This window comes from Pelobates fuscus, chromosome 5 (assembly GCF_036172605.1).
Source record: "Pelobates fuscus isolate aPelFus1 chromosome 5, aPelFus1.pri, whole genome shotgun sequence".
Lineage (NCBI taxonomy): Eukaryota > Metazoa > Chordata > Amphibia > Anura > Pelobatidae > Pelobates > Pelobates fuscus.
This window is the reverse complement of record NC_086321.1, coordinates 256550733-256571586: the sequence shown is the minus strand read 5'-3', so window position 1 is coordinate 256571586 and position 20854 is coordinate 256550733. Positions and strand designations below refer to the sequence as shown.

The 20854-nt window shown below is 41.2% G+C and overlaps 1 protein-coding gene across 1 annotated transcript in view; it reads left to right on the top strand.

The window, feature by feature from the left end:
* CNTLN (centlein) overlaps positions 1-20854 on the top strand; it is a 302717-nt gene that overhangs the window by 155519 nt on the left and 126344 nt on the right. Inside the window, exon 14 of the mRNA XM_063455244.1 lies at positions 6935-7035. Coding sequence (XP_063311314.1) covers positions 6935-7035 — 101 coding nt within the window. The remainder of the gene's footprint in view (positions 1-6934; positions 7036-20854) is intronic.

Sequence of the window (20854 nt, the reverse complement as noted above, 5' to 3'; positions counted from 1 at the left end):
TAGTGACTGCGCCGTAGGATTTTCACCACCACAGGGTTGCTCTCGTCTTGAAAGAATGTGAAGGTAGACTCTTCGGATCAGAGAGGCGTTTTGCCTTTCAAAGCAGTCAATATTTGTATCTTGTCTGTCCTGTACTGTAGTGCAGCGCTGGATGACATCTCGGGTCCGGTTTGGCTTAAGGGGCACATTGCTGGGGACACGAATTACCCAGTCTATGGTCAGTTTTCTTGTTGCAGTGTGTGGTGGTATGGTGGCCACAAGGCGCCAAATATAATGTGGCAGTTCCTCTGCTGATATTGTAGAGGGGATACCTCATATTTTGATATGAGTTTGGCGCTGGCAGTCCTCCATGGTCAATATTTTAAACGATAGGGCATTTTGGTGAACTTGGAGTTGTTGGACAGAGGCTTGTAGTGTAGTGATATTAGTTGGTACGTCGCCCAGTTTCTCCTCCGTGGCCTGCACCCGGTTAATGACAGCTTGCACTTCGGTCTTGAGGATGGCAGAATCAGCCGCTAATAGCTTGTGTATATTGGCCAACAAGACCTTTAGGCCGTGTCTGGTGGTAGGTGCCGAGTTGTACAAATATACCACGTGTACCAGAAAACACCTTAGTGGAAAAGGAGAGATGGGGGTAAAAAAGTAGAACAAAGTTACCCTAATAAATAATTGCACATAGAATAGGACTCCTCCAGGTCCTCAGATATAGACAACACATATACCAAAAAATAGGTAACTACAATGCAAAATAAAGAGAAAAACATAGGGCAATATTGCCATGTATAGAATTATATTCAAGTATATAAATGCACACTCACAAACCCAAATTGATGGAAGGCGTATCGATATATTGAAGAGTATTAACTAGGTAGTAACTAGATTTCGGCAAGCCGGAACTCCCTCGGATAGTATTGCACTGATAAGATCCTTCACACAGCATCAAGTAAAAAATAAAATAAAATAACCATAAAAAGAAACAATAAAAAAAACTCAAAAAATCACTAACACTAGGTAGGTGCCGAGTTGTCTGTGAGCTCAGAGGTGGTGGGCCTCATGGCCTGTGAAGGTGTTGGCCCTGCATTCAGCGCCTCTGGGACATGATCTGCCACAGGCGGGTCATCCACAGGAGTCTGCCTATGCTTTCTAGGCCTCTGAAGCATGGCTCCAATGTCTCTGCTTTCTTCAGTGGCATGTGGCTTGTGCAATCTGATCCCCTTATTGGGCTTGTTATCTCACAAGTCCGGCGGTGCGGGAGATGTATTGGCCTCCGCTCTGTCTGCAGAGGTGCCGCCCAGGAGTTCCTCGAGGTCGGGGAATGCCGGGGTGAGGTAGGCCGCAGACGTGCGTCGCCGTTTCGGCTACTTTTGGGTGTGAAAAAAAGGCATCGATAGGTGCAGCTTGCCTTGTAGGTTCAGTCTAGGCGTGTGAAAATGCTGGATTGCCTTCAGAATTATTGATATATATTGGGTTGTAAAATTTCTTGAGGAGCTGCTAGAAATGGCGTCTGATCAGGCTGGATGGCAGGCCCCCCTGCCCCCTTCCCGAATAGAAATATTTTAAAGGCAAGGGTGGTCAGAATGAATGTTGCATTGCTCCACGGACCACCATTTCTGCTCACCTGTGTAGGGTTTTTTATTGGTTTTACATATGCAATCACTAATGCAATTGATAGCAAATATAGTTGGCTTATGGGTCTTATAACGTAAGTAGTTATGTGAATTTTTTGTGGGGGAGGGGTGGTTTCAGTTATGCATAAAGACACAACTTTCCAATTCAACTCCTCCTCCTAGTTTTTACTCTATTCTATTTATTCTAAACATACTGCCATTTCTATTTAAGTTTTTGCTTTTTAATGAAGGAAAACGCAAACTCAACAATGTCTTAATAGTCAGTCCTAACTTAAGAGATAATACCATTATCTGCTATTTGTATATGTGCATATAATATAAGTAAAAGGGAAAAAAAAGTTTCATTTTTTTTGTTATCACTTAAGAATGTAAAACTGTGTAGTACAGTAATAAGAAACTTTCAGTAAAAGCCATTATTCAACCACATAGGTTTCTAAAATGTAATAGTAAAGGTGAGTTGCTTAATACCTGCAGGCGCTCATTACTGGCACTTACTGTACAGAAGGTATGGACTTCCTGCCCTCCTCCACCTGGGACTCATGAATGCCATAGCTGCTGATTACAAGTTGAGCGCTTTGCAGTTACAATAAGTTGCCTTGGAGGTATCTCCTATTATATTAAGGGACTGCCTTGTTCATTTTTTGCCATGATCCTGACAGACAAGTGAATACACAAGCTGTGCCTGTGGAAGCATTTATACAGCAACCTTATATAACAAGGTTACTTCCACACGGAGCATCATAAATGTCATGGATTTTGTTTGCAAATCGTACACTGCGTACAATGCCTGAATTTAATTTTGTGCCCTCGCTGTCAGCGGCCCTTCCTCTGAGTAATGATTTGAGAATATCTAGGTTATACTGTATACTATATTGTCTGGTGCAATTACAATTCATCCGCTAAACAGAACAGAAGCTGTTATTAAAAGTTTTGCTGTTGCTTTGTTTTTTTCTTTTTTTTGTATTTTTATCCTGGTTACTGACATTTGCATTATGTATTGAGAAAGAGACTCAATCCAAAACAATGTATGCTTCTTGTTTTCCTCTACCATGCTTACAGTGTTTACAGTAGTGTCTCAAATAACAGCCCAACCCCCCAAGGATTTTACTGATCTAGTTTATTTTTAAACTTTTTTTTTTTTTTCTTCTAAATACCTTTACCTTTGCAATGACCCCTAAAAGCCAAATCTCCACTCAGTATGCAGAGGCACAGTGCTGACACAAAATGTAGTTACACTTACCTGAAGTTCTCCCTCGTGGACCCTGCCTTCATCTTTCTTCAGCTACTGTTGCTTATTCTGTTAACGCCACTGCTATCACCTGCACATACGCAAGAGTACAGCAAGACGGCCTGTTTTTCCCCAAAACATTTATTTCTTGTTTTGTTTGTTTTAAACCATTGAGTATGGGATATATTCTTTTGCCACTATATATCATGTGTTTGTCACTGCATTCATATATTAAAATCTCCAAATATCATTTTTAAAAACTATGCAAACTGAAGACTTATATGAAAGTCTGTATGTAAAGTCTCAAATTATTGCATTTCCTGTACTTTGAAGACAAGCAAATCCTGGAAAACAATTTAAATACTAAGAAAATACTGTATCTGTATTACATAGCTGAAAATTCTGGTTCTTGCTTTCAAATCTCTAAGTAATGCTGCTCCCACATATCTATCCTCCCACATATCTATCCTCCCTAATACACAAGTATGTCCCGTCTAGGCCCTTACGCTCTGCTGAAGACTTCGGTCTATCTTCTGTCCATACACCCACCTTTGATGCTCGCCTTCAAGACTTTTCGAGGGCCGCACCGTTCCTGTGGAACTCACCCTCCACCGTTAGATGCTCACCCAGTCTCCACTTCTTCAAAAAATCATTAAAAACCCACTTCTTCATACAAGCGTATCAATTAAACTGTTAATGGCTGATTCCTCTCTTGCAACTATCATTAGTCTAACACTATCCTTACCTTTTGTGTCACTTTACCCCACTCCATCTAGCATGTAAGCTCATTGAGCAGGGCCCTCAACCCCTCTGTTCCTGTGTGTCCAACTTGTCTGGTTACAACTACATGTTTGTTCGTCCACCCACTGTAAAGTGCTCCAGAATTTGTTGGCGCTATATAAATATTAACATAATAACAACATACATTGTGAACCTGTCCCCGAGATCTAAAAGGCAAATAACAGCATCAAGCAGCAGTTTGTTTTGATACATGTATGTCAGACGGGTGAAAGAAGTTGCAATTAGTGATTTACAACTTTTAACTTGTGACAGTAAAATAGCAAATAAGCTTTATCACAGCCTTTGGTAGCTCAGTGGTTATGAAAGCCAGTTTCAATATCTCAGGTCTGTTCAGCATTTCATCCTTATAAGGTTGATAAAATGAGCAGCATTAAGTTGGGTAAAAATAAAACATCTAGACCCCAGATGATGCATAAAAACTGGCAAAAAGCTAATTTCATATATTTGTTTTGTTTTGTTTAATATTTTATTGAATTTCCATATAGAGAACAAGAGTTGACAAAAGTGTTGCATAGTCAAAATATACTCCTTTCAGGATGGGATTGCTCCCGAACCCTTTATCTTGTTGCAATGGCAGAGCTTTCAGCCCCAGAGTTGTCTATGTGGGACATCAGCATGAACATGAGGACTCTATGATAGGAAGTAGTGTAGGTTAAAGGAGGGGAGGTTTAGATCCTGGTGACCTGTTTTCTGTTTGTTGCCAATTACGTCGAGGTAGACCACGGTTTGTTTAATTTATCTAAGGAGCCTTGGATTTGATGAGTAATTTCTTCGTATTGTTTTTCCACATCTACTCTGGATTTTATTTCTGTAAGTGAAGGAGAGTTTGTAGACTTAGAATGGAATGCTATGGATGTCGTGAAAGGGTATGAGGATATGCAGCAGGAGGATTTTTTTTGGATCCCTTGATAGTATGAGGAAAGATGTCCTGCAATAGTGCCTCACAATCGCATTTAGATAAGTTTTTCCGGCAGATAAATGTCTGGTGATTTGGTTGTAGCATAGAGAGCTATTTTATAGTACGTTTCCTTGTGAGCAATGCTTTTTCAAGAGGAGAAATCGCATCAGTGCTCATTGCAGTCAACCCCTGAGAATAAAGGATGTGTTTGCGAAGATATGTAAATATTTTGGTTGAGGGTAACTTGTAGGCTGAGAAATTTGAACACATTATAACAATACAATGCACAGTTTAGTAAACAGAGCTGACTACCCACATTTCTTGAGCATTAAATTAAAAAAAAGTTTTTGAATATTTTTATATGCTAACTATGCATCCATTCATAAATGTTAATAAATGTTATGTCAATATATATTTTTAAGCTAAAAAGTGTTCAGTAGAAAAATTACTTTATCACCCTATTGACTAACAATAACACTAACACCAACCTTAACATTAACCCTAACCTTTCCTCAGAAGGTACCTCTGCTGGCGACAGTACTAATATCAGGGATTTCTCGTCTTTTGCTCTACAGGTCGCTCTGTACTGTATGATTGCAGCAGCTCCTGTTTTTTCCCCCTGCTGATCACACTGTGATTGGTGCTGTGCAGAAGGCACATCCAATAGCTAAAAACTGTTGGCAGGAGGCATGCAGGGAAACCTGACCCAGGCTCTTTTTAGGTCCTGTGGGTGTTTCATACCCTACAAGCCTAGAATCCTTTAGGTTTCCAAGCTGATCAACACAGCTTAATGTGATCACTCAGCCGCAACGATTTAAAGGGCTGGTACCAGAGAGCCCTATGATTTATATGATCCCCGAGGGCCCCCCACTCTAAAAAAGAGCCACAATTAGTGGCCCCAGACTGAAAAATTAGTTCATCTGTCAGTCTTGGGCCACTAATTGTGGTCCCCTGCTTACAGAGGAAGTGATCAAATAGTAGCTGGGAATCTCTGGTTTAACCCCGCTGGTACCTTAAAGCCATGATGGCATCTGCCGTCAATTGGCGTTACAGCCCTGCGCTGCATGATGCATGGAATATCTGGTGTTCCTGGAATATCTGGTGTTAAGAACTGATTAAGTAGGATTTTGTTGTGTGAGTTATAGCCTAGTGCTGCAAAAACAGAAACAAAATGGATTTAAATCCTAAAGGAAGAGAAATAGGCAGTGAGACTGACGGGTCATGATCTATACATCAAAATTCCTTTATTAAGCAAAAGTTGTTTTGGTGCTTAGAGTATCCCTTTAAATATTTTGATATTAATTTTGTAAGTATAACATACCTTTTCTTAAAGGATTAAAATCTGTAATATTATACGAATAGCCCTTCTTTTATCACACAAATGATATATCTATTTGGATGCTGGGAGATTTAGAATTTTTTAAATATAATATCACTTAGTGTTCATCCAGTTCATTCAAGAATCAAAATTTACATTAACCCACTATCAATACGAAAAATCATTGCTCAACTTGAAAAACGGTGCCCTGCCGAGTGTGACCAATGCAGACATGATTTCAGACTTTGAATTTAATGAAGTATAATGCATTTTTACATACTGATTTTCGTTTCATCTAGATTGCTAATAGGTATTAGAAGTAATGAATCTCTGCTGCCAAAGTTCATAGTGAATTTTGATTTTGCATATTTTCAGAGACCATACTGTCATACTGTGCATTGATACTTTCCAGAAACAAGGCTTTTCATGTGCTTTTGTTATTCATAATACTTGAACGTAACATTTTCTCATACCGTATGTATGTATGTATGTATGTATGTATGTCTGTATGTGTGTGTGTGTGTGTATATATATATATATATATATATATATATATAGAGAGAGAGAGAGAGAGAGAGAGAGAGATAGATATATATGTGTTTATGTATATATGTAGAATATTACTATGTTTCTAAGATTTGATTGAAATGAAACCATCTAATACAGTTTTATAGCAGTTTTAGTGTCAGAATATTTTAAAATATCTCATGCTTCTGTTCTTTATTTGATGCTATGAGTGTAACCTTTGCTAGCTGTTCCCATTTTAATATTATTTTGTTTTTCTGCATGCCTATATATTTATGATCTTAATAAAGGCCCAAAAGTTGTTTTTCTGATGTAACCTTTATTTGTTGTTATAGAGTTTTTTTGCACACAAGTATGAGTGCACCATTTCTGCACACCAAGTATGAGTACACACCTATTCGCTCACCATTTTTTTGTTGAAGGTGTGTGTGTGTGATTTTTTTTTTTTGTCTATTAAATCTATAAAGTTTGATAAATAATACATTTAGAAAGTAGCCATTTAATGTTTTAATGGCCATTACCTGATTATTTTGCAGTATGAACTTAGAAGAAGAACTAGACCATCTCAAAGTGCAGGCTACATCAGACAAAGCAACTTTAAAAGAATTAAGTGGCTGTCTTCAACAAGAGAGAGAAGGTATGTTTATGTCCCTTTTAATAGGTATCACTGATGCTTGCGAGAGAGAGTGGATGGATTTTATTTTGATACCCAATAGTGCTGTTGGTAAGTGCTGTTGGTAATGCACCATTCTCCCACGTTATTGTCAGGGTACCTGTGGTCTCTACCTCTGAAAGAGGTAGAGACTTAGCTGTTCCTCCATCCAGACGGTCTGATGGCTCCCTTCCCCGCGGTCTATCCAGTCATGCTAGGCCGGCCGCGAGGGAGTGACTGCCTTTTACAGCATCTAGGCAGGAAGTAGTCATCAGGACACTCCCCCGGAACAACCTGTCAGTCAATGGCTGCAGGACCAATCAGGACGCCTTGGGGGCGTGGTTACTTCTCTGAACAGGGTATTTAACAGAGCTTCTTTCATTAGCTCATTGCCCTGTCGTGGTTCTAGCTTGTTCTAGTCACTCAGTGCTTGTGTATTCTATTATCCCTTTTGGTTTTGACCCGGCTTGTTTACCTTACTCTGCTTATCTCTGTTACCCTTGATTCGGCTTGTCTCTCGCTTACCTGTCTTCTGTTACCCTCGACCTCGGCTTGTCTTTGACCATTCTATACTGTACTACTTACGTTAGTCCGGCCATTCTAAGGTCCGGTATACGTATCTGGCTACTGTTTGTACTCTGCGTGTTGGATCCCTGTCCCGATCCTGACATTACGACAGGGCCAATGGATCCTGCAAGTACAAACAGTCAGCTGGCTGCTCCTGATCCTAGGTTTGAAGCCATGGATCACAGAATGGATCAGATGGCGCTTGCGCTACAGGCTCTATTAGCTTGTGCCAATAACCCACCAGAGGAGATACGTAATACCCCTGTTTCTCCTGTCGGTTCAGGTCTAGAGGTAGCCACAGTGGGGGCTTCTTCTCACATTACCCCCCCAGTACGCTATGGTGGGGCTCCTGAGAAGTGTCGTGGTTTTTTAAACCAAATTAGTATCCACTTTGAATTGCAACCTCGCTCTTATCCTACAGATAGGGCAAAAGTAGGATTTATTATCACCCTACTCATTGAGAAAGCTCTGAGATGGGCCAACCCACTATGGGAGAACGATAATCCATTAGTTTATAACTATAACGCATTTGTAGCTGCTTTTAGAAGAACATTTGACCCTCCAGGTAGAAAGGTTAATGCAGCCAGATTACTGTTGCGCCTGAGACAGGAGAACCAAACACTGGTGGATTATGCACTAGAGTTCAGGTCTCTGGCGGCAGAAATCAAGTGGAATGAGCAGGCGTATATGGATGTATTTTTGAATGGCCTATCTGATGTAATCCTTGATGAGGTTGCTACCAGAGAACTCCCTGAGAATTTAGAGGATTTAATTTCGTTCATCTCTCGTATAGATGAACGTCTAAGAGAGAGACAGAACACTCGAGAGAGGAACCAGAGACCTTCTTTTAGGTTAGCTCCCGCTGTTCCAAGTCCTGACTCCACGATATCTTTGCTTACTGAACCTATGCAGATAGGGTATACCCGCCTCTCTGAAGAGGAAAGACAGCACAGGAGAAGAGAGGGTTTGTGTATGTATTGTGGAGCCAAGGGTCATTTACTCTCGAACTGTTCTAACCGCCCGGGAAACGCTCGCACCGAAGTCTCTCTAGAGGACAGGCCTTGGGTGTTTCTATTTTGTCCTCTACTCCTGATTATAAAGATCACAGGCTTCTGCTACCAGTTTCCTTAACTTGGGGGAAGGAAGTAGTAAGGGCTATGGCATTGATAGATTCCGGTGCTGCTGAGAATTTTATCGACCAAGCCTTTGCTAGTAAGAACAATTTCCCATCCCAGCTAAGGGAGACACCTTTGGCCGTTGAGGCCATAGATGGTAGACCACTACTAGACCCTGTTATCTTTCATGAGACCATACCCATTAATTTAAATGTGGGTATCCTACATGTGGAGAATTTATCTCTTCTGCTCATTTCGTCTCCTTCCGTTCCCATAGTTCTGGGGTACCCATGGTTGAAAAAACATAACCCTATTATCGATTGGGAGTTAGGAGAGATACTCTCGTGGGGCCAGGGCTGCCAGGATCGGTGTTTGTGCAAGGTTTCTCCATTAGCTAATATTAACATACCGGAGAATCCTACTCAGTCCACAGAAAGACAAATACCAGACCTTTACCTAGACTTAAGGGCAGTGTTTGACAAGAAGAATGCCGATTCTTTGCCTCCACACAGGTCATTTGACTGTAAGATTAAGCTTCTACCCGGCACTATGCCTCCGAGGGGCCATGTATATCCTTTGTCTGTTCAGGAAAACTCGGTTCTAGAGGAGTATATTCGGGAGAATTTAGAAAAGGGATTCATCAGGAGGTCTTCTTCTCCGGCCGGGGCTGGGTTCTTTTTCATTAAGAAGAAGGATGGCACGCTGAGACCTTGTATCGATTACCGAGGCTTGAATAAAATAACTGTCAGAAATGCCTATCCTATCCCACTGATTACCGAGTTATTTGATCGTCTTAAGGGCTCCAAAATCTTCACCAAGTTAGATCTCAGAGGGGCTTACAATTTGGTGAGAATCCAGCAAGGTCACGAGTGGATGACGGCATTCAATACCCGGTATGGCCATTACGAATACACTGTTATGCCATTTGGACTATGCAATGCTCCTGCAGTATTTCAAGATTTGATTAATGAGGTACTTAGGGAGTTTCAGCATGATTGTGTTATTGTTTACCTGGACGACATACTAATACACTCTAAGGAGATTGAGACTCACCATAGACAGGTCAGAAAGGTATTACACAAGCTGCTGCAACATGGTCTATATTGCAAATTGGAGAAGTGCAGTTTTGATCAGTCTCAGGTAGACTTTCTTGGATACGTGATTTCTGGGGAGGGTTTTAAAATGGATCCTGTAAAACTTCAATCTATTTTAGACTGGCCCTTGCCCAAAGGACTCAAGGCTATCCAAAGGTTTATTGGTTTTTCTAACTACTATAGGCGCTTCATTAAAGGATACTCCTCTATCATTGCGCCTATTACCAATATGACCAAACAAGGGGCTGATACTAAGTTCTGGTCTAAGGAGGCTCTGGGTGCTTTCAAGACTCTCAAGGAACTTTTTGCCTCGGCTCCCATTCTAGTCCATCCTGATACGACTCTGCCTTTCTTGCTCGAGGTCGATGCCTCTGAGACAGCAGTTGGGGCTGTTCTGTCTCAAAGGTTAGGGGTGGATAAACCGTTACACCCTTGTGGTTTCTTCTCTAAGAAATTTTCTGGGCCTGAGAGCAGATATGACATCGGGGAAAGGGAACTGTTAGCAGTCATTAAAGCCTTAAAGGAGTGGAGACATTTGTTGGAGGGGACCCTACACCCTATTACGATTTTGACGGACCACAAAAACTTGTCCTATATTGGGGAGGCTAAGCGCTTATCCTCTAGACAAGCTCGTTGGTCCTTATTCCTGACTCACTTCAATTATGTACTGACTTACAGACCTGGTTCTAAAAACTCTAAAGCTGATGCATTATCTCGCCAATATGAACCTTCTACTGTACCTGAACCAGTTCTTTCTTCTATAGTTCCGAAATGCAATATCATTGCTAATACGAATCTCAGGATTCATTCTCCATTACTGGCCGAGATCATTAAGTTGCAACATCTAGCACCTAAACAGACTCCTGCGGGCCGTCATTTCGTTCCTCCTGCTCTTCAACTGGAACTTTTACAGTGTTTACATAATAGCAAGATGGCGGGACATCCTGGTATTCGCAAAACTTACGCGTTGATCTCTAAGGACTTCTGGTGGCCTGCTTTACGGAGGGACATTGAGGAGTTCATCGCTGCATGTGAAGTTTGTACTAAAACCAAACAACCCCATACGCTTCCATGTGGATTCCTGCAACCCTTGGAGGTTCCAGAAAAACCATGGTCCTGTTTGGCCATGGACTTTATTGTCGATCTACCTATCTCTAAAAGACAGACTGTTATCCTCACCGTGGTTGACAGGTTTACTAAGATGGCACACTTCATTCCCCTGCCTAAACTCCCGTCTTCTCCCGAATTGGCAGAGATATTCGCTAAGGAGATTTTTCGCCTACATGGGATACCCTCTCAAATTGTATCGGACAGAGGCTCCCAATTTGTTTCCCGCTTTTGGAGGTCCTTCTGCTCTCAACTTGGTATTAAATTAAACTTTTCTTCTGCCTATCATCCTCAGTCTAACGGAGCTGCTGAACGTACCAACCAGAAAATTGAACAATATTTACGATGCTTTGTTTCTGAACACCAGGATGATTGGGTCGGTTTGATTCCTTGGGCGGAGTTTGCACACAACAATCTCGTTTGCGATTCTACTCATTCAAGCCCCTTCTTCATGAATTATGGTTTTCATCCGTCTATTCTTCCTTCGGATTCCCCTTCCCAGGGGGTGCCGTCGGTTGATGTTCATGTTGCCAATTTGAGGAAGTTGTGGGATCAAACTCGACAAATCCTTGTGCACAACTCTATGTTGGTCAAGAAATACGCTGATAAACGTAGAAGGGCGGCTCCGGTCTTTGTTCCAGGTGATAGGGTATGGCTGAGCACGAGGAACATCCGTTTAAAAGTGCCCTCCATGAAGTTCGCTCCTCGTTATATTGGACCCTACAGGGTGCTGACCCGTATCAATCCAGTTGCGTATCGTTTAGCTCTTCCTAATACCTTACGCATCCCGAACTCGTTTCACGTTTCATTGCTGAAACCACTCATATGTAACAGATTTTCCTCCACAATAGCCCCTCCTCGCCCCGTTCAGGTGGAGGGTCAGGAGGAGTATGAGGTTAACTCTATTATTGATTCTCGAATCTCCCGGGGGAGAGTACAATATCTGGTTGATTGGAAGGGATATGGTCCTGAGGAGAGGAGTTGGGTACCTCAGGAGGATGTTCATGCTCCCCGTCTCCGCAGGGCGTATCACTCTCGCTTCCCATCTCGTCCCGGTTCATTCCGCCTGGTGGGCGTATCTGAGAGGGGGGGTACTGTCAGGGTACCTGTGGTCTCTACCTCCGAAAGAGGTAGAGACTTAGCTGTTCCTCCATCCAGACGGTCTGATGGCTCCCTTCCCCGCGGTCTATCCAGTCATGCTAGGCCGGCCGCGAGGGAGTGACTGCCTTTTACAGCATCTAGGCAGGAAGTAGTCATCAGGACACTCCCCCGGAACAACCTGTCAGTCAATGGCTGCAGGACCAATCAGGACGCCTTGGGGGCGTGGTTACTGCTCTGAACAGGGTATTTAACAGAGCTTCTTTCATTAGCTCATTGCCCTGTCGTGGTTCTAGCTTGTTCTAGTCACTCAGTGCTTGTGTATTCTATTATCCCTTTTGGTTTTGACCCGGCTTGTTTACCTTACTCTGCTTATCTCTGTTACCCTTGATTCGGCTTGTCTCTCGCTTACCTGTCTTCTGTTACCCTCGACCTCGGCTTGTCTTTGACCATTCTATACTGTACTACTTACGTTAGTCCGGCCATTCTAAGGTCCGGTATACGTATCTGGCTACTGTTTGTACTCTGCGTGTTGGATCCCTGTCCCGATCCTGACAGTTATACAGCTTCCAGTATAGAGGAGAGCAGGCACATATTTGTCCTCTTTGCTTTCTGTCACAGTTTCTCTCTGATTCAGACTCAAGGCTCTGTCTCTGAGCATTATTAAAAAGACACTGTAGGCACCCAGACCACTTCAGCCCATTGAAGACGTCTAGGTGCCAACTCCCATCACCCTTAACCCTGCAAGTCTAATTATTGCAGTTTTTATAAACTGCAATAATTACTTTGTAGGGTTAAGTCCTCTTCTAGTGGCTGTCTACCAGACAGCCGCTAGAGGGACTTCTGGCTTCTTAGACGACTTTTGCCCGTCTAAACGACACTGGACGTCCTCACGCTATTGAATAATGCTTTCCTATGGGGAGGTTTAAGGCGTGCGCAGCCATTGCTGCACATGCACATTAGGTCTCCCCTGCCAGCGGACGTCGGCGCTGGATTCAGGTAAGTGTCTGAGGGAGTTTTAACACCTTCAGCGAATTGGGACGGGGGAAGGGGGGCACTCCAAGATTCTACAATGCCAGGAAAACAGGTCTGTTTTCCTGGCACTAGAGAATCCCTTTAATAGGAACATAATTAACCCCTTAAGGACCAAACTTCTGGAATAAAATGGAATTATGACGTGTCAGACATGTCATGTGTCCTTAAGGGGTTAAATGACAAAAATCATGTAACTCTTATTTCAGTTCATCTTGCTATGGAGTAGTATTCGCTCCTTAAAAGCCAACGTTTAAATTCAGCACTGAAATGTTTTCATTTTTTTTCAGTTTTCTTTTGTTTATGTATTTATTTATTGTTTGTATCTTAATGATTATACTCTCCCCAATTCCACTTACCATTGTTATCTTTTCTATCTTGAGTACCTCCATTTTGCTCTCTACTGTCCATGCTATTTACTGATTGCCTTTCTGAGGGATTTTTTTGGCCGATGGATTGTGGGTGAAAAGAGTCAAAGGGGGGAAAAAGCGCTAAATTTGCTTTTAAATATAACATACAGATCATAGGCCATTTTCTGCAGCATGTTTAATATAGCAAATTAATATAATGTGTTTTTTATTTATTTTTTTTAACAATAAACATATACCACCAGTTAGTGAGAAAGCTTTAAATAGATTAGCTTTCCTCCGAAAAGTTTTATTATGGAAAATAACAGCTGAAATGAATTTGCATCTACTGTGTGGTTTACTCAAAGTGAGTTGTAAATGTATGCTATAGTTTTGTAGCTGCAGGACTGCTCTAAGAGGTACAGTACCTTGGAGATAAACAAAGGATATTAATGTAATGGTACCTATTCCATCCTGCTGTGTGTTTAATGTTGTACCTGTTCTAGATGGTAACGACTTTTGAATAATGCTTAATTTACTTTACACACACCATCTTTAATTGGCTTTGACACAATTCCAAGACAAAAGAAATCTTTAATTCAGTCTAACAAACGCGTTAGTCACTGTTTATCCCCAGAGGAATGCAAATCTGCAGAGCAGAGTGATACTTTCTTCTTCAGCTTCATTTTGAAATCAAAAGTTTTCTAAATTGAACTTGAACATTTCAGATTGAATACATACATGTATGCAAGTACATGTTTTCTCATCTAGTAAATAAAAACCTGCATTTGATTCAAACGTCTCTACAATAGTTTTTTTTTTCTTCATTTTTTTAATCTTGTTTTCATTTTTAAGATTCACTGGTACTTAATTTACACTGCTGAGTAAAATAGGTTATGCTTGGAGATCTTCACACATTTTGTATCTCATAAAACAAGCCACAAATAATCTACACAAATATGTTGATGTTCTTTAGAGCAATAGTTTTAATTTTTAACTTTTCCTTTTATCTCAAACTAACAATCTGTATTGTCTTTGCATTTAAGGAAACAGTTTCATTCCTTTCTCCTTTGCTTTCCTAACCAATTAAGTTTTTAATTGATGGGCTGGCTGGTTAAATACATAAGTTATCTGCAAAAGTGTAAGATTATGACATAAAAGTATAATAATATAATTTTAAATAAGGTTGACCCAGTAGCCTCGCATTTCTTTTGTGTCACACCCCACATGTAGTGAGTAAGTATACAGAGAAATATGATCAGGGACAATTCAAACAGAATATAAAATTTAAGGCCATTAAAGATAAAATTAAAAAAGAACTGACTTGGAGAATTTTTCTTATTTCTCTACTTAGACCTAAATTTGAAATTCGCTTTACAGGAAAACTATAGTGTTAGGAATACAAATCGTACATGTAGGCAGGTCCCCCCTCAGTGGCATAAAATAAGATTAGGTTTTACTTGCCTTTTTCTAGCGCGAGACTCCCTCTTAGCTGCTTAGCTCTATACCCCTATCGATGTCACAGAGGAGGCTCTGCTTTCCCTGTGAGGGTCCAATACAATGCTTCTCATAGAGGAGCATTTGGGGACCTAATACGCATGTGCGGTGAGCTACGCATGTGCATTCAAACTTTCCTATAAAAAAGCAATGTTTTCCTTTGGGGCTTCCTTGTCATGTGACAGAGTTGTACTCTGTGTGTGCTTCCAAAGTGTGTCTAGTGACTGTCAGTATGAAAGCAACTAGAAGAGTACTTAACCAACATTACAGGGTTAATGGGACAGGGACACTGCATCCAGGCCACTTAATTGAGAAGTGGTCTGGATGAATATAGTGTTTTTTTGTTTTGTTTTAAATCAGTATGAAATCTCAGCAATTTTCGAATTTGTGAATAACCCTGCATGTCTTTAAACATCATGGTTCTTGAGACAGAATGGGAATAGAACAGAACACTGTATGTTCGTACGCGTTATTGACATTTTTACATGTATATTCTATATGTATATCCATAGCCCGTATGCTAACTAATCAAACATGACACCATCCTTGGCTCTGTGCACTCTCTATGGTTGCCTGAAAACAAGAGAATACCTTTACAAAATCACTTGCTAACTTTAAAAGACCTAAAGAGAAATGGATCTACCTCTTTTAGGAGCTTTTTACCCTGAATCTCGGTCATTCTCCTAAAAGGGTACCAGTCATGCTATTTTCCACTTGGCAGAAATAAATTACCCTTCCGATTTCATCTATGCACTGTACTTGCAAAATTGCTAGCAGATGTTCAGGTTTCTCTATAAAACAGTGCTAAAATAGCACGCTCCCTCTGTCCCTGGCAGACAGACTATCAATATAGACTCAATACTAATGTCTACAAATGCAGAAAGATAGGTCCTGCACTCACTCCCATCACTTCTGGGCGGCAGCAAAGACTACAGTACACATCAGCCCCAATATATAGTAAAAAACAAAGAAAAACCAAATGTCTGTCTGCAAGAGAACGGGCCTACTCGCTGCTCTAAAGCCTTGCTTTAATGTCAGAGTCATCAGGGTGTTGTGCTATTCATGGGAAAGCCATAAGGAGATTTCCCCAACTGAGAAGAAGGATCATGCCGACGGAGGCAGGATAATGGCGCCGGATCAGTTAGAAAGGAAGTGGGTATACTGTAAACCCTGTAAAGCTTCAATGAACGTCTATGAAAATCCACAAATTTCTGAAATTGCACAGGAATAGGGAAAAGTTCAGATTTCATATACAGTTTCACTTTAATCAAATATTTCATTGCTAAGAGTAATGTCTGTGCTGAGAATGATGAACAATATTCACTAGTGAACTTCCAACTCTAATGTGACCTTGTTCACTGACAGAAAGTTGAGACACAGTTAAGCATTATTTTTACTTGTTTGGACATTTTTTTGTAACATTCATACAGGGGGAATAGTTAGAGAGATATACTTAAAGAATTTGTCCCTCCTCACTGTTGCTGTATCCCTTTAGCTCCTGACTTAAAGGTACACATTCTGGGCATCATAACAAATTCATTGCAATTAAGTTGCTATGGTGCGAGGAGATTCCCCGGTGCCAGCTTACCTCAAGGGATTAAACAAATTGTTTAACCTAAAAGTTTTGAATCCAGTGCCTGCTAGCTCCTCCCACCAAACATCCTCTGCAGTCCTAGTCTTGAATCAGAAAGCCTCGTACTGGGATCTGTTAATAATCTGACATTGTCCACTGATGCTCATAGTCCACCAGTAGCTCCCCATTCACAAAATTGAGTGAGAAACATGCATATTTTTTCACTCCGTTTTGTTGATGTGGAGCTAGTGAGAGCCTCAGCTCACGCTTTCTTTCTATCAATTGCGCTCCCGTTTGAGACTTCCTGCTTCAAGCCTTGGGCTGCGGAGGATGTTCAGTTCGTGGGAAGAGCTAATGAGTGCTGAATTCAAGACTGTGATGTTAAGCCATTCATTATGTGTTTAACCCCTTGACTTCAGGGACCTCCTCACTCCATAACATCTTAATTCTTATGATGTTGTTATGGTGCTTGGACTGTTACTTGAGGTGTGTAAAACGGGTGTCTATGGAAGATCTCTAAAGACTGTATTCTCTTACATAGATCCTCAATAAGAGGTCATAGGCATTTATTGCACATTATACGTGAAGATGCATGTTCTCATTAGCCGTAACAAGCGATAGTTGTTGCTACATTTTGCCAAAAATAAGGTTATACAACGGGCAAAGTATTCACATTATCACATTTATATCTTTTGATGGGGTTTGAATTTCAAAAAAATGTTCAATGCAGTGATCATGAGTTTTTCAAAAAGACTCTAGCTTAAAGATGAAATGTAAGACTTGGAGAAAGGTTCTAACAAGCAGTGTGATTGGTTAAGTGTTTAGTTTCAAACAATAGCAATGACGGACTCAATACTTTTTTTTCTTTAATATGTATCAACTTAGTAAACCTTAATACTAGATAGATTAATACTAGATAGAGGTAGTGGACATGGGAATACTCTGGTTGTTATTATTACCCATTCATCCATAAAACTCAATAGATGGGACAAGTATATATTTTACAGAAATGAATAAAATAGGTTTTGAGCATCTCTAAGAAAACACTCATGCCTTGTAGATTAACCTCTTTCCAAATTGACATGAAATTTGGTAAAATGCATAAGAATTAAGTCAATGAGCAAGCAAGGCAGTTGTGAGTTGGTGAATCTCCCTGCAGTACTGATGCCATGTGTTGGAGAAATTGTTACTGTAGAGTTCAGTTGATGCCATATCTGACTTTGGAGACAAGAAATAAAACTGGATAGACAGAAATAATAAGAGTTTAAGAAAGTGTGCCAAAGGCTAACTTGGTAGTTTGTTAATCGTAGATTCAGGACATTGTACAGGCAAAACAAATTATTGTGAATAACAGGTACATTGCCTCAATGCAAAAGTTTAATTATTTTGTAATTATCTAAACAGATGGACCTACGCGATCAATGGATGGGAATGGTGCCATCTAGGGGAAGGCTGCAGTAATAATTTAGAAATACAATTAATTATCCGATGCAGTGATTAGGCAGTAGTTGTTGCAATATAATTTATGTTTTCCTGGATTTGTGGATGTATGTACTAATATCTATTCCCTTCTAAATTCGTAATTTTACAGCATTATTTGAAAACGAAAGTTCTTTTGTATGTTCTTTGTCACTATGGAAACAAAGAAATAGGAAATGATTAAAAGAAAATATCTTCCTGACTACCCCACGTAAACTGCAAGAGCGCAGGATGTATTCTCAATTACTGCTCACTTTTCACAAGCCTGCCCCTTTTCCTTCCTTGCATTTGCGCTCAACACTTAGGCTGCATCTTTCCTAATGGTCTTCTAAGGACCAGACAGTATCTGCATTCTGCAGTGCAAGAGACAATTTATGAGATACTTATTCTCCCATGTCAAATTTCATACCACTCCCTCCTGGAGCTGTGATGTTGAGGATGAAGTGTGGAAGAACAAGGGGTCCTAGAAATGAGCTGTGATACTGATGCTTGCAGCCTTGTCTCCCACTAACACCAGCTAATGTATGTTGTAACTCTTGATCTCATCTCTCTTCTTACTAGTGACTGAGCTGAACAACAGATTTGGAGAGGGTGAATTGTCTTTTTGGGGTGTGTGAGTTTACATGTCTGTTTGTGGATGTGTGTCTTTTTGTGTGGCAGTGTGAGGATGTACGTGTGTGATTATGTGTGGTTAGTTGTGTATAAATATGATTGTTATTAATTAGCTAATTGTGTGTGTGAGAGAGTAGGTAACGGAGAGTATGCATTTGTGTATTTGTCTGGATAATTGTGTGTATGTGTTTAGGTATGAGTGGGTGACTGTTTTATGCGAGAGTTGGTATTTGCATATTTGTGTGTGTTTGTCTGTGTAAGTTACTCGATAGTTGTGTATGTATGTGAGTGTATATATGAATGTTTAAAGAATACTCCAGGCACCACAACCTCAAGAGGTTAAACCATTAATGAATGGTTTAAGCCCAAAATTTTGATCTGGTACCTGATTACTCTGCCCAGCTATTTTCTACTTTAATGCGAGGTTTGACTCAGGGAGCCTTGAATTGGGAACCTTTGGCTGTTCACTGTAAAAATAAATAAATGTCACCCCTCCCGAGCCGCATGAGTGGGGACTTTTATACTGAAGGGGGGACCTTTTGCCCCCCCCGGCCTCCACCCCTGAGCTGTGGGTGGGGGCCCCAAAGAAGAATAAGGGTGGGGACCTATTGTCCTCCCCCGGCCCCCACCCCTGAGCTGTGGGTGGGGGCCCTAAATTAGAATAAGGAAGGGGGACCTATTGTCCTCCCCCTCCGGCCCCCACCCCTGATCGGTGGGTGCTGGCCCTAAATAAAAAATGTAACCCTTTTTTGGTGCTGAAAAAAGAAGATTTTAGAAAAAAGAAGACATCAAATGGTAAGTTTTATTTATTTACATTTAATTAGTTATTGGTCCCCCCCCCCTCACTATTTTTAGGGTGAGATGGGTAGGTAGGGGTTAATTAATTTTGTTTGGGAGGGGGGTGACTAGGGGGTTTGGGGCCCCCTAGTCAACTGGGAGGGGGGGGTTACATTTTTATTTAGGGCCCCCACCGCCACTCAGGGCTGGGGGCAGGGGGGAAGACAATAGGTCCCCCCCTTATTTTACTTTAAGGCCCCCATCTGCTGATCAGGGGTGGGGGCCAGGGAGGAGGACAATAGGCCCCCCCCCAATTCTAATTTTGGGCCCCCACCCAACCGCTCAGGGGTGGGGACCAGGGGGGAGGACAATAAGTCCCCCCTCCTTATTCTAATTTAGGGCCCCTACCCACCGCTCAGGGGTGAGGGCTGGGGGGAGGACAATAGTTTCCCCTCTTCTCCTTATTTCACTTTAGGGACCCCACTTGCCACTCAGGGGTGGGGGCCTGGGTGGAGGACAATAGGTTTCCCCCCCCCCCTTATTTTACTTTACGGCCCCCACCTGCCGCTCGGGGGGGGCAATAGGTCCCCCTTAAGTTTAAAAGCCCCCACTCGTGCGGCTCGGGAGGGGGGACATTTTTTAATAGACATGCCTCTACTCGCGGTATAGCGAGTAGGGGCAGAATTTACCAATACTGAGTAATTTTTAATTAGTATTGGTAAATTTGGCTGAAAGACCAATTTAGGTCTTTCATCCTTTTGGTAGATAACTCCCTAATACTGCGGGAATTAGGGAGTTATCTACTTATTCATTCCCATCCATTGGCTGGCTAAGTAACTTACATTTTATATGAATGTGTTACTTGATTGTTTTAAGTGTTTCAAATGCTTACAGCTGAATCCTGGCTATGTCTGTATACTTTTTTATACTGGTATACAGTGAAACATTCTTTATTCTTCCACTGGGTATATTAGTACTTCGGCAATTCTGTGCTTCGGCAATTCGGCTATTCTGACATTCGGAAGCATTTGAATGTCCGAATTGACATGCGGAACGAAAAAAAATGTACATGTCTAATTGATAGGCTTAGATCTTCAGCCTATCTCTAGCTGGCTTGAAAAACAAACATATTTTTCTAAAGCCGTTTTGTGAATGAGGTGTTACTGATATCAGTAGTTCTTCCATTCATAAACCGCTCAATCGATCATATTTACGCTCTCAGCCTATCTGTTGCTCCAGGTTTGAGGCTTTCTGATCCATGCCTCGGACTAGAGCAGGAAGTAACTTGACATTACGATCAGCAATCAAATTCAAGACTTTGTTTACTATTTGTAAGAGTTTAACCCCTTGAGGTAAGTTTCACCTGGGTACCTCCTCGCATCATAACAACTTAATGCCTATGAAGTTGTTATGGTGCCTGTGTACGAGTGCATGGGTAATATGTAATATATGTATGAGTGAGCATCTGATTGTGTATTTGTGTGAATATTTTTGAGTTCCAGAGAT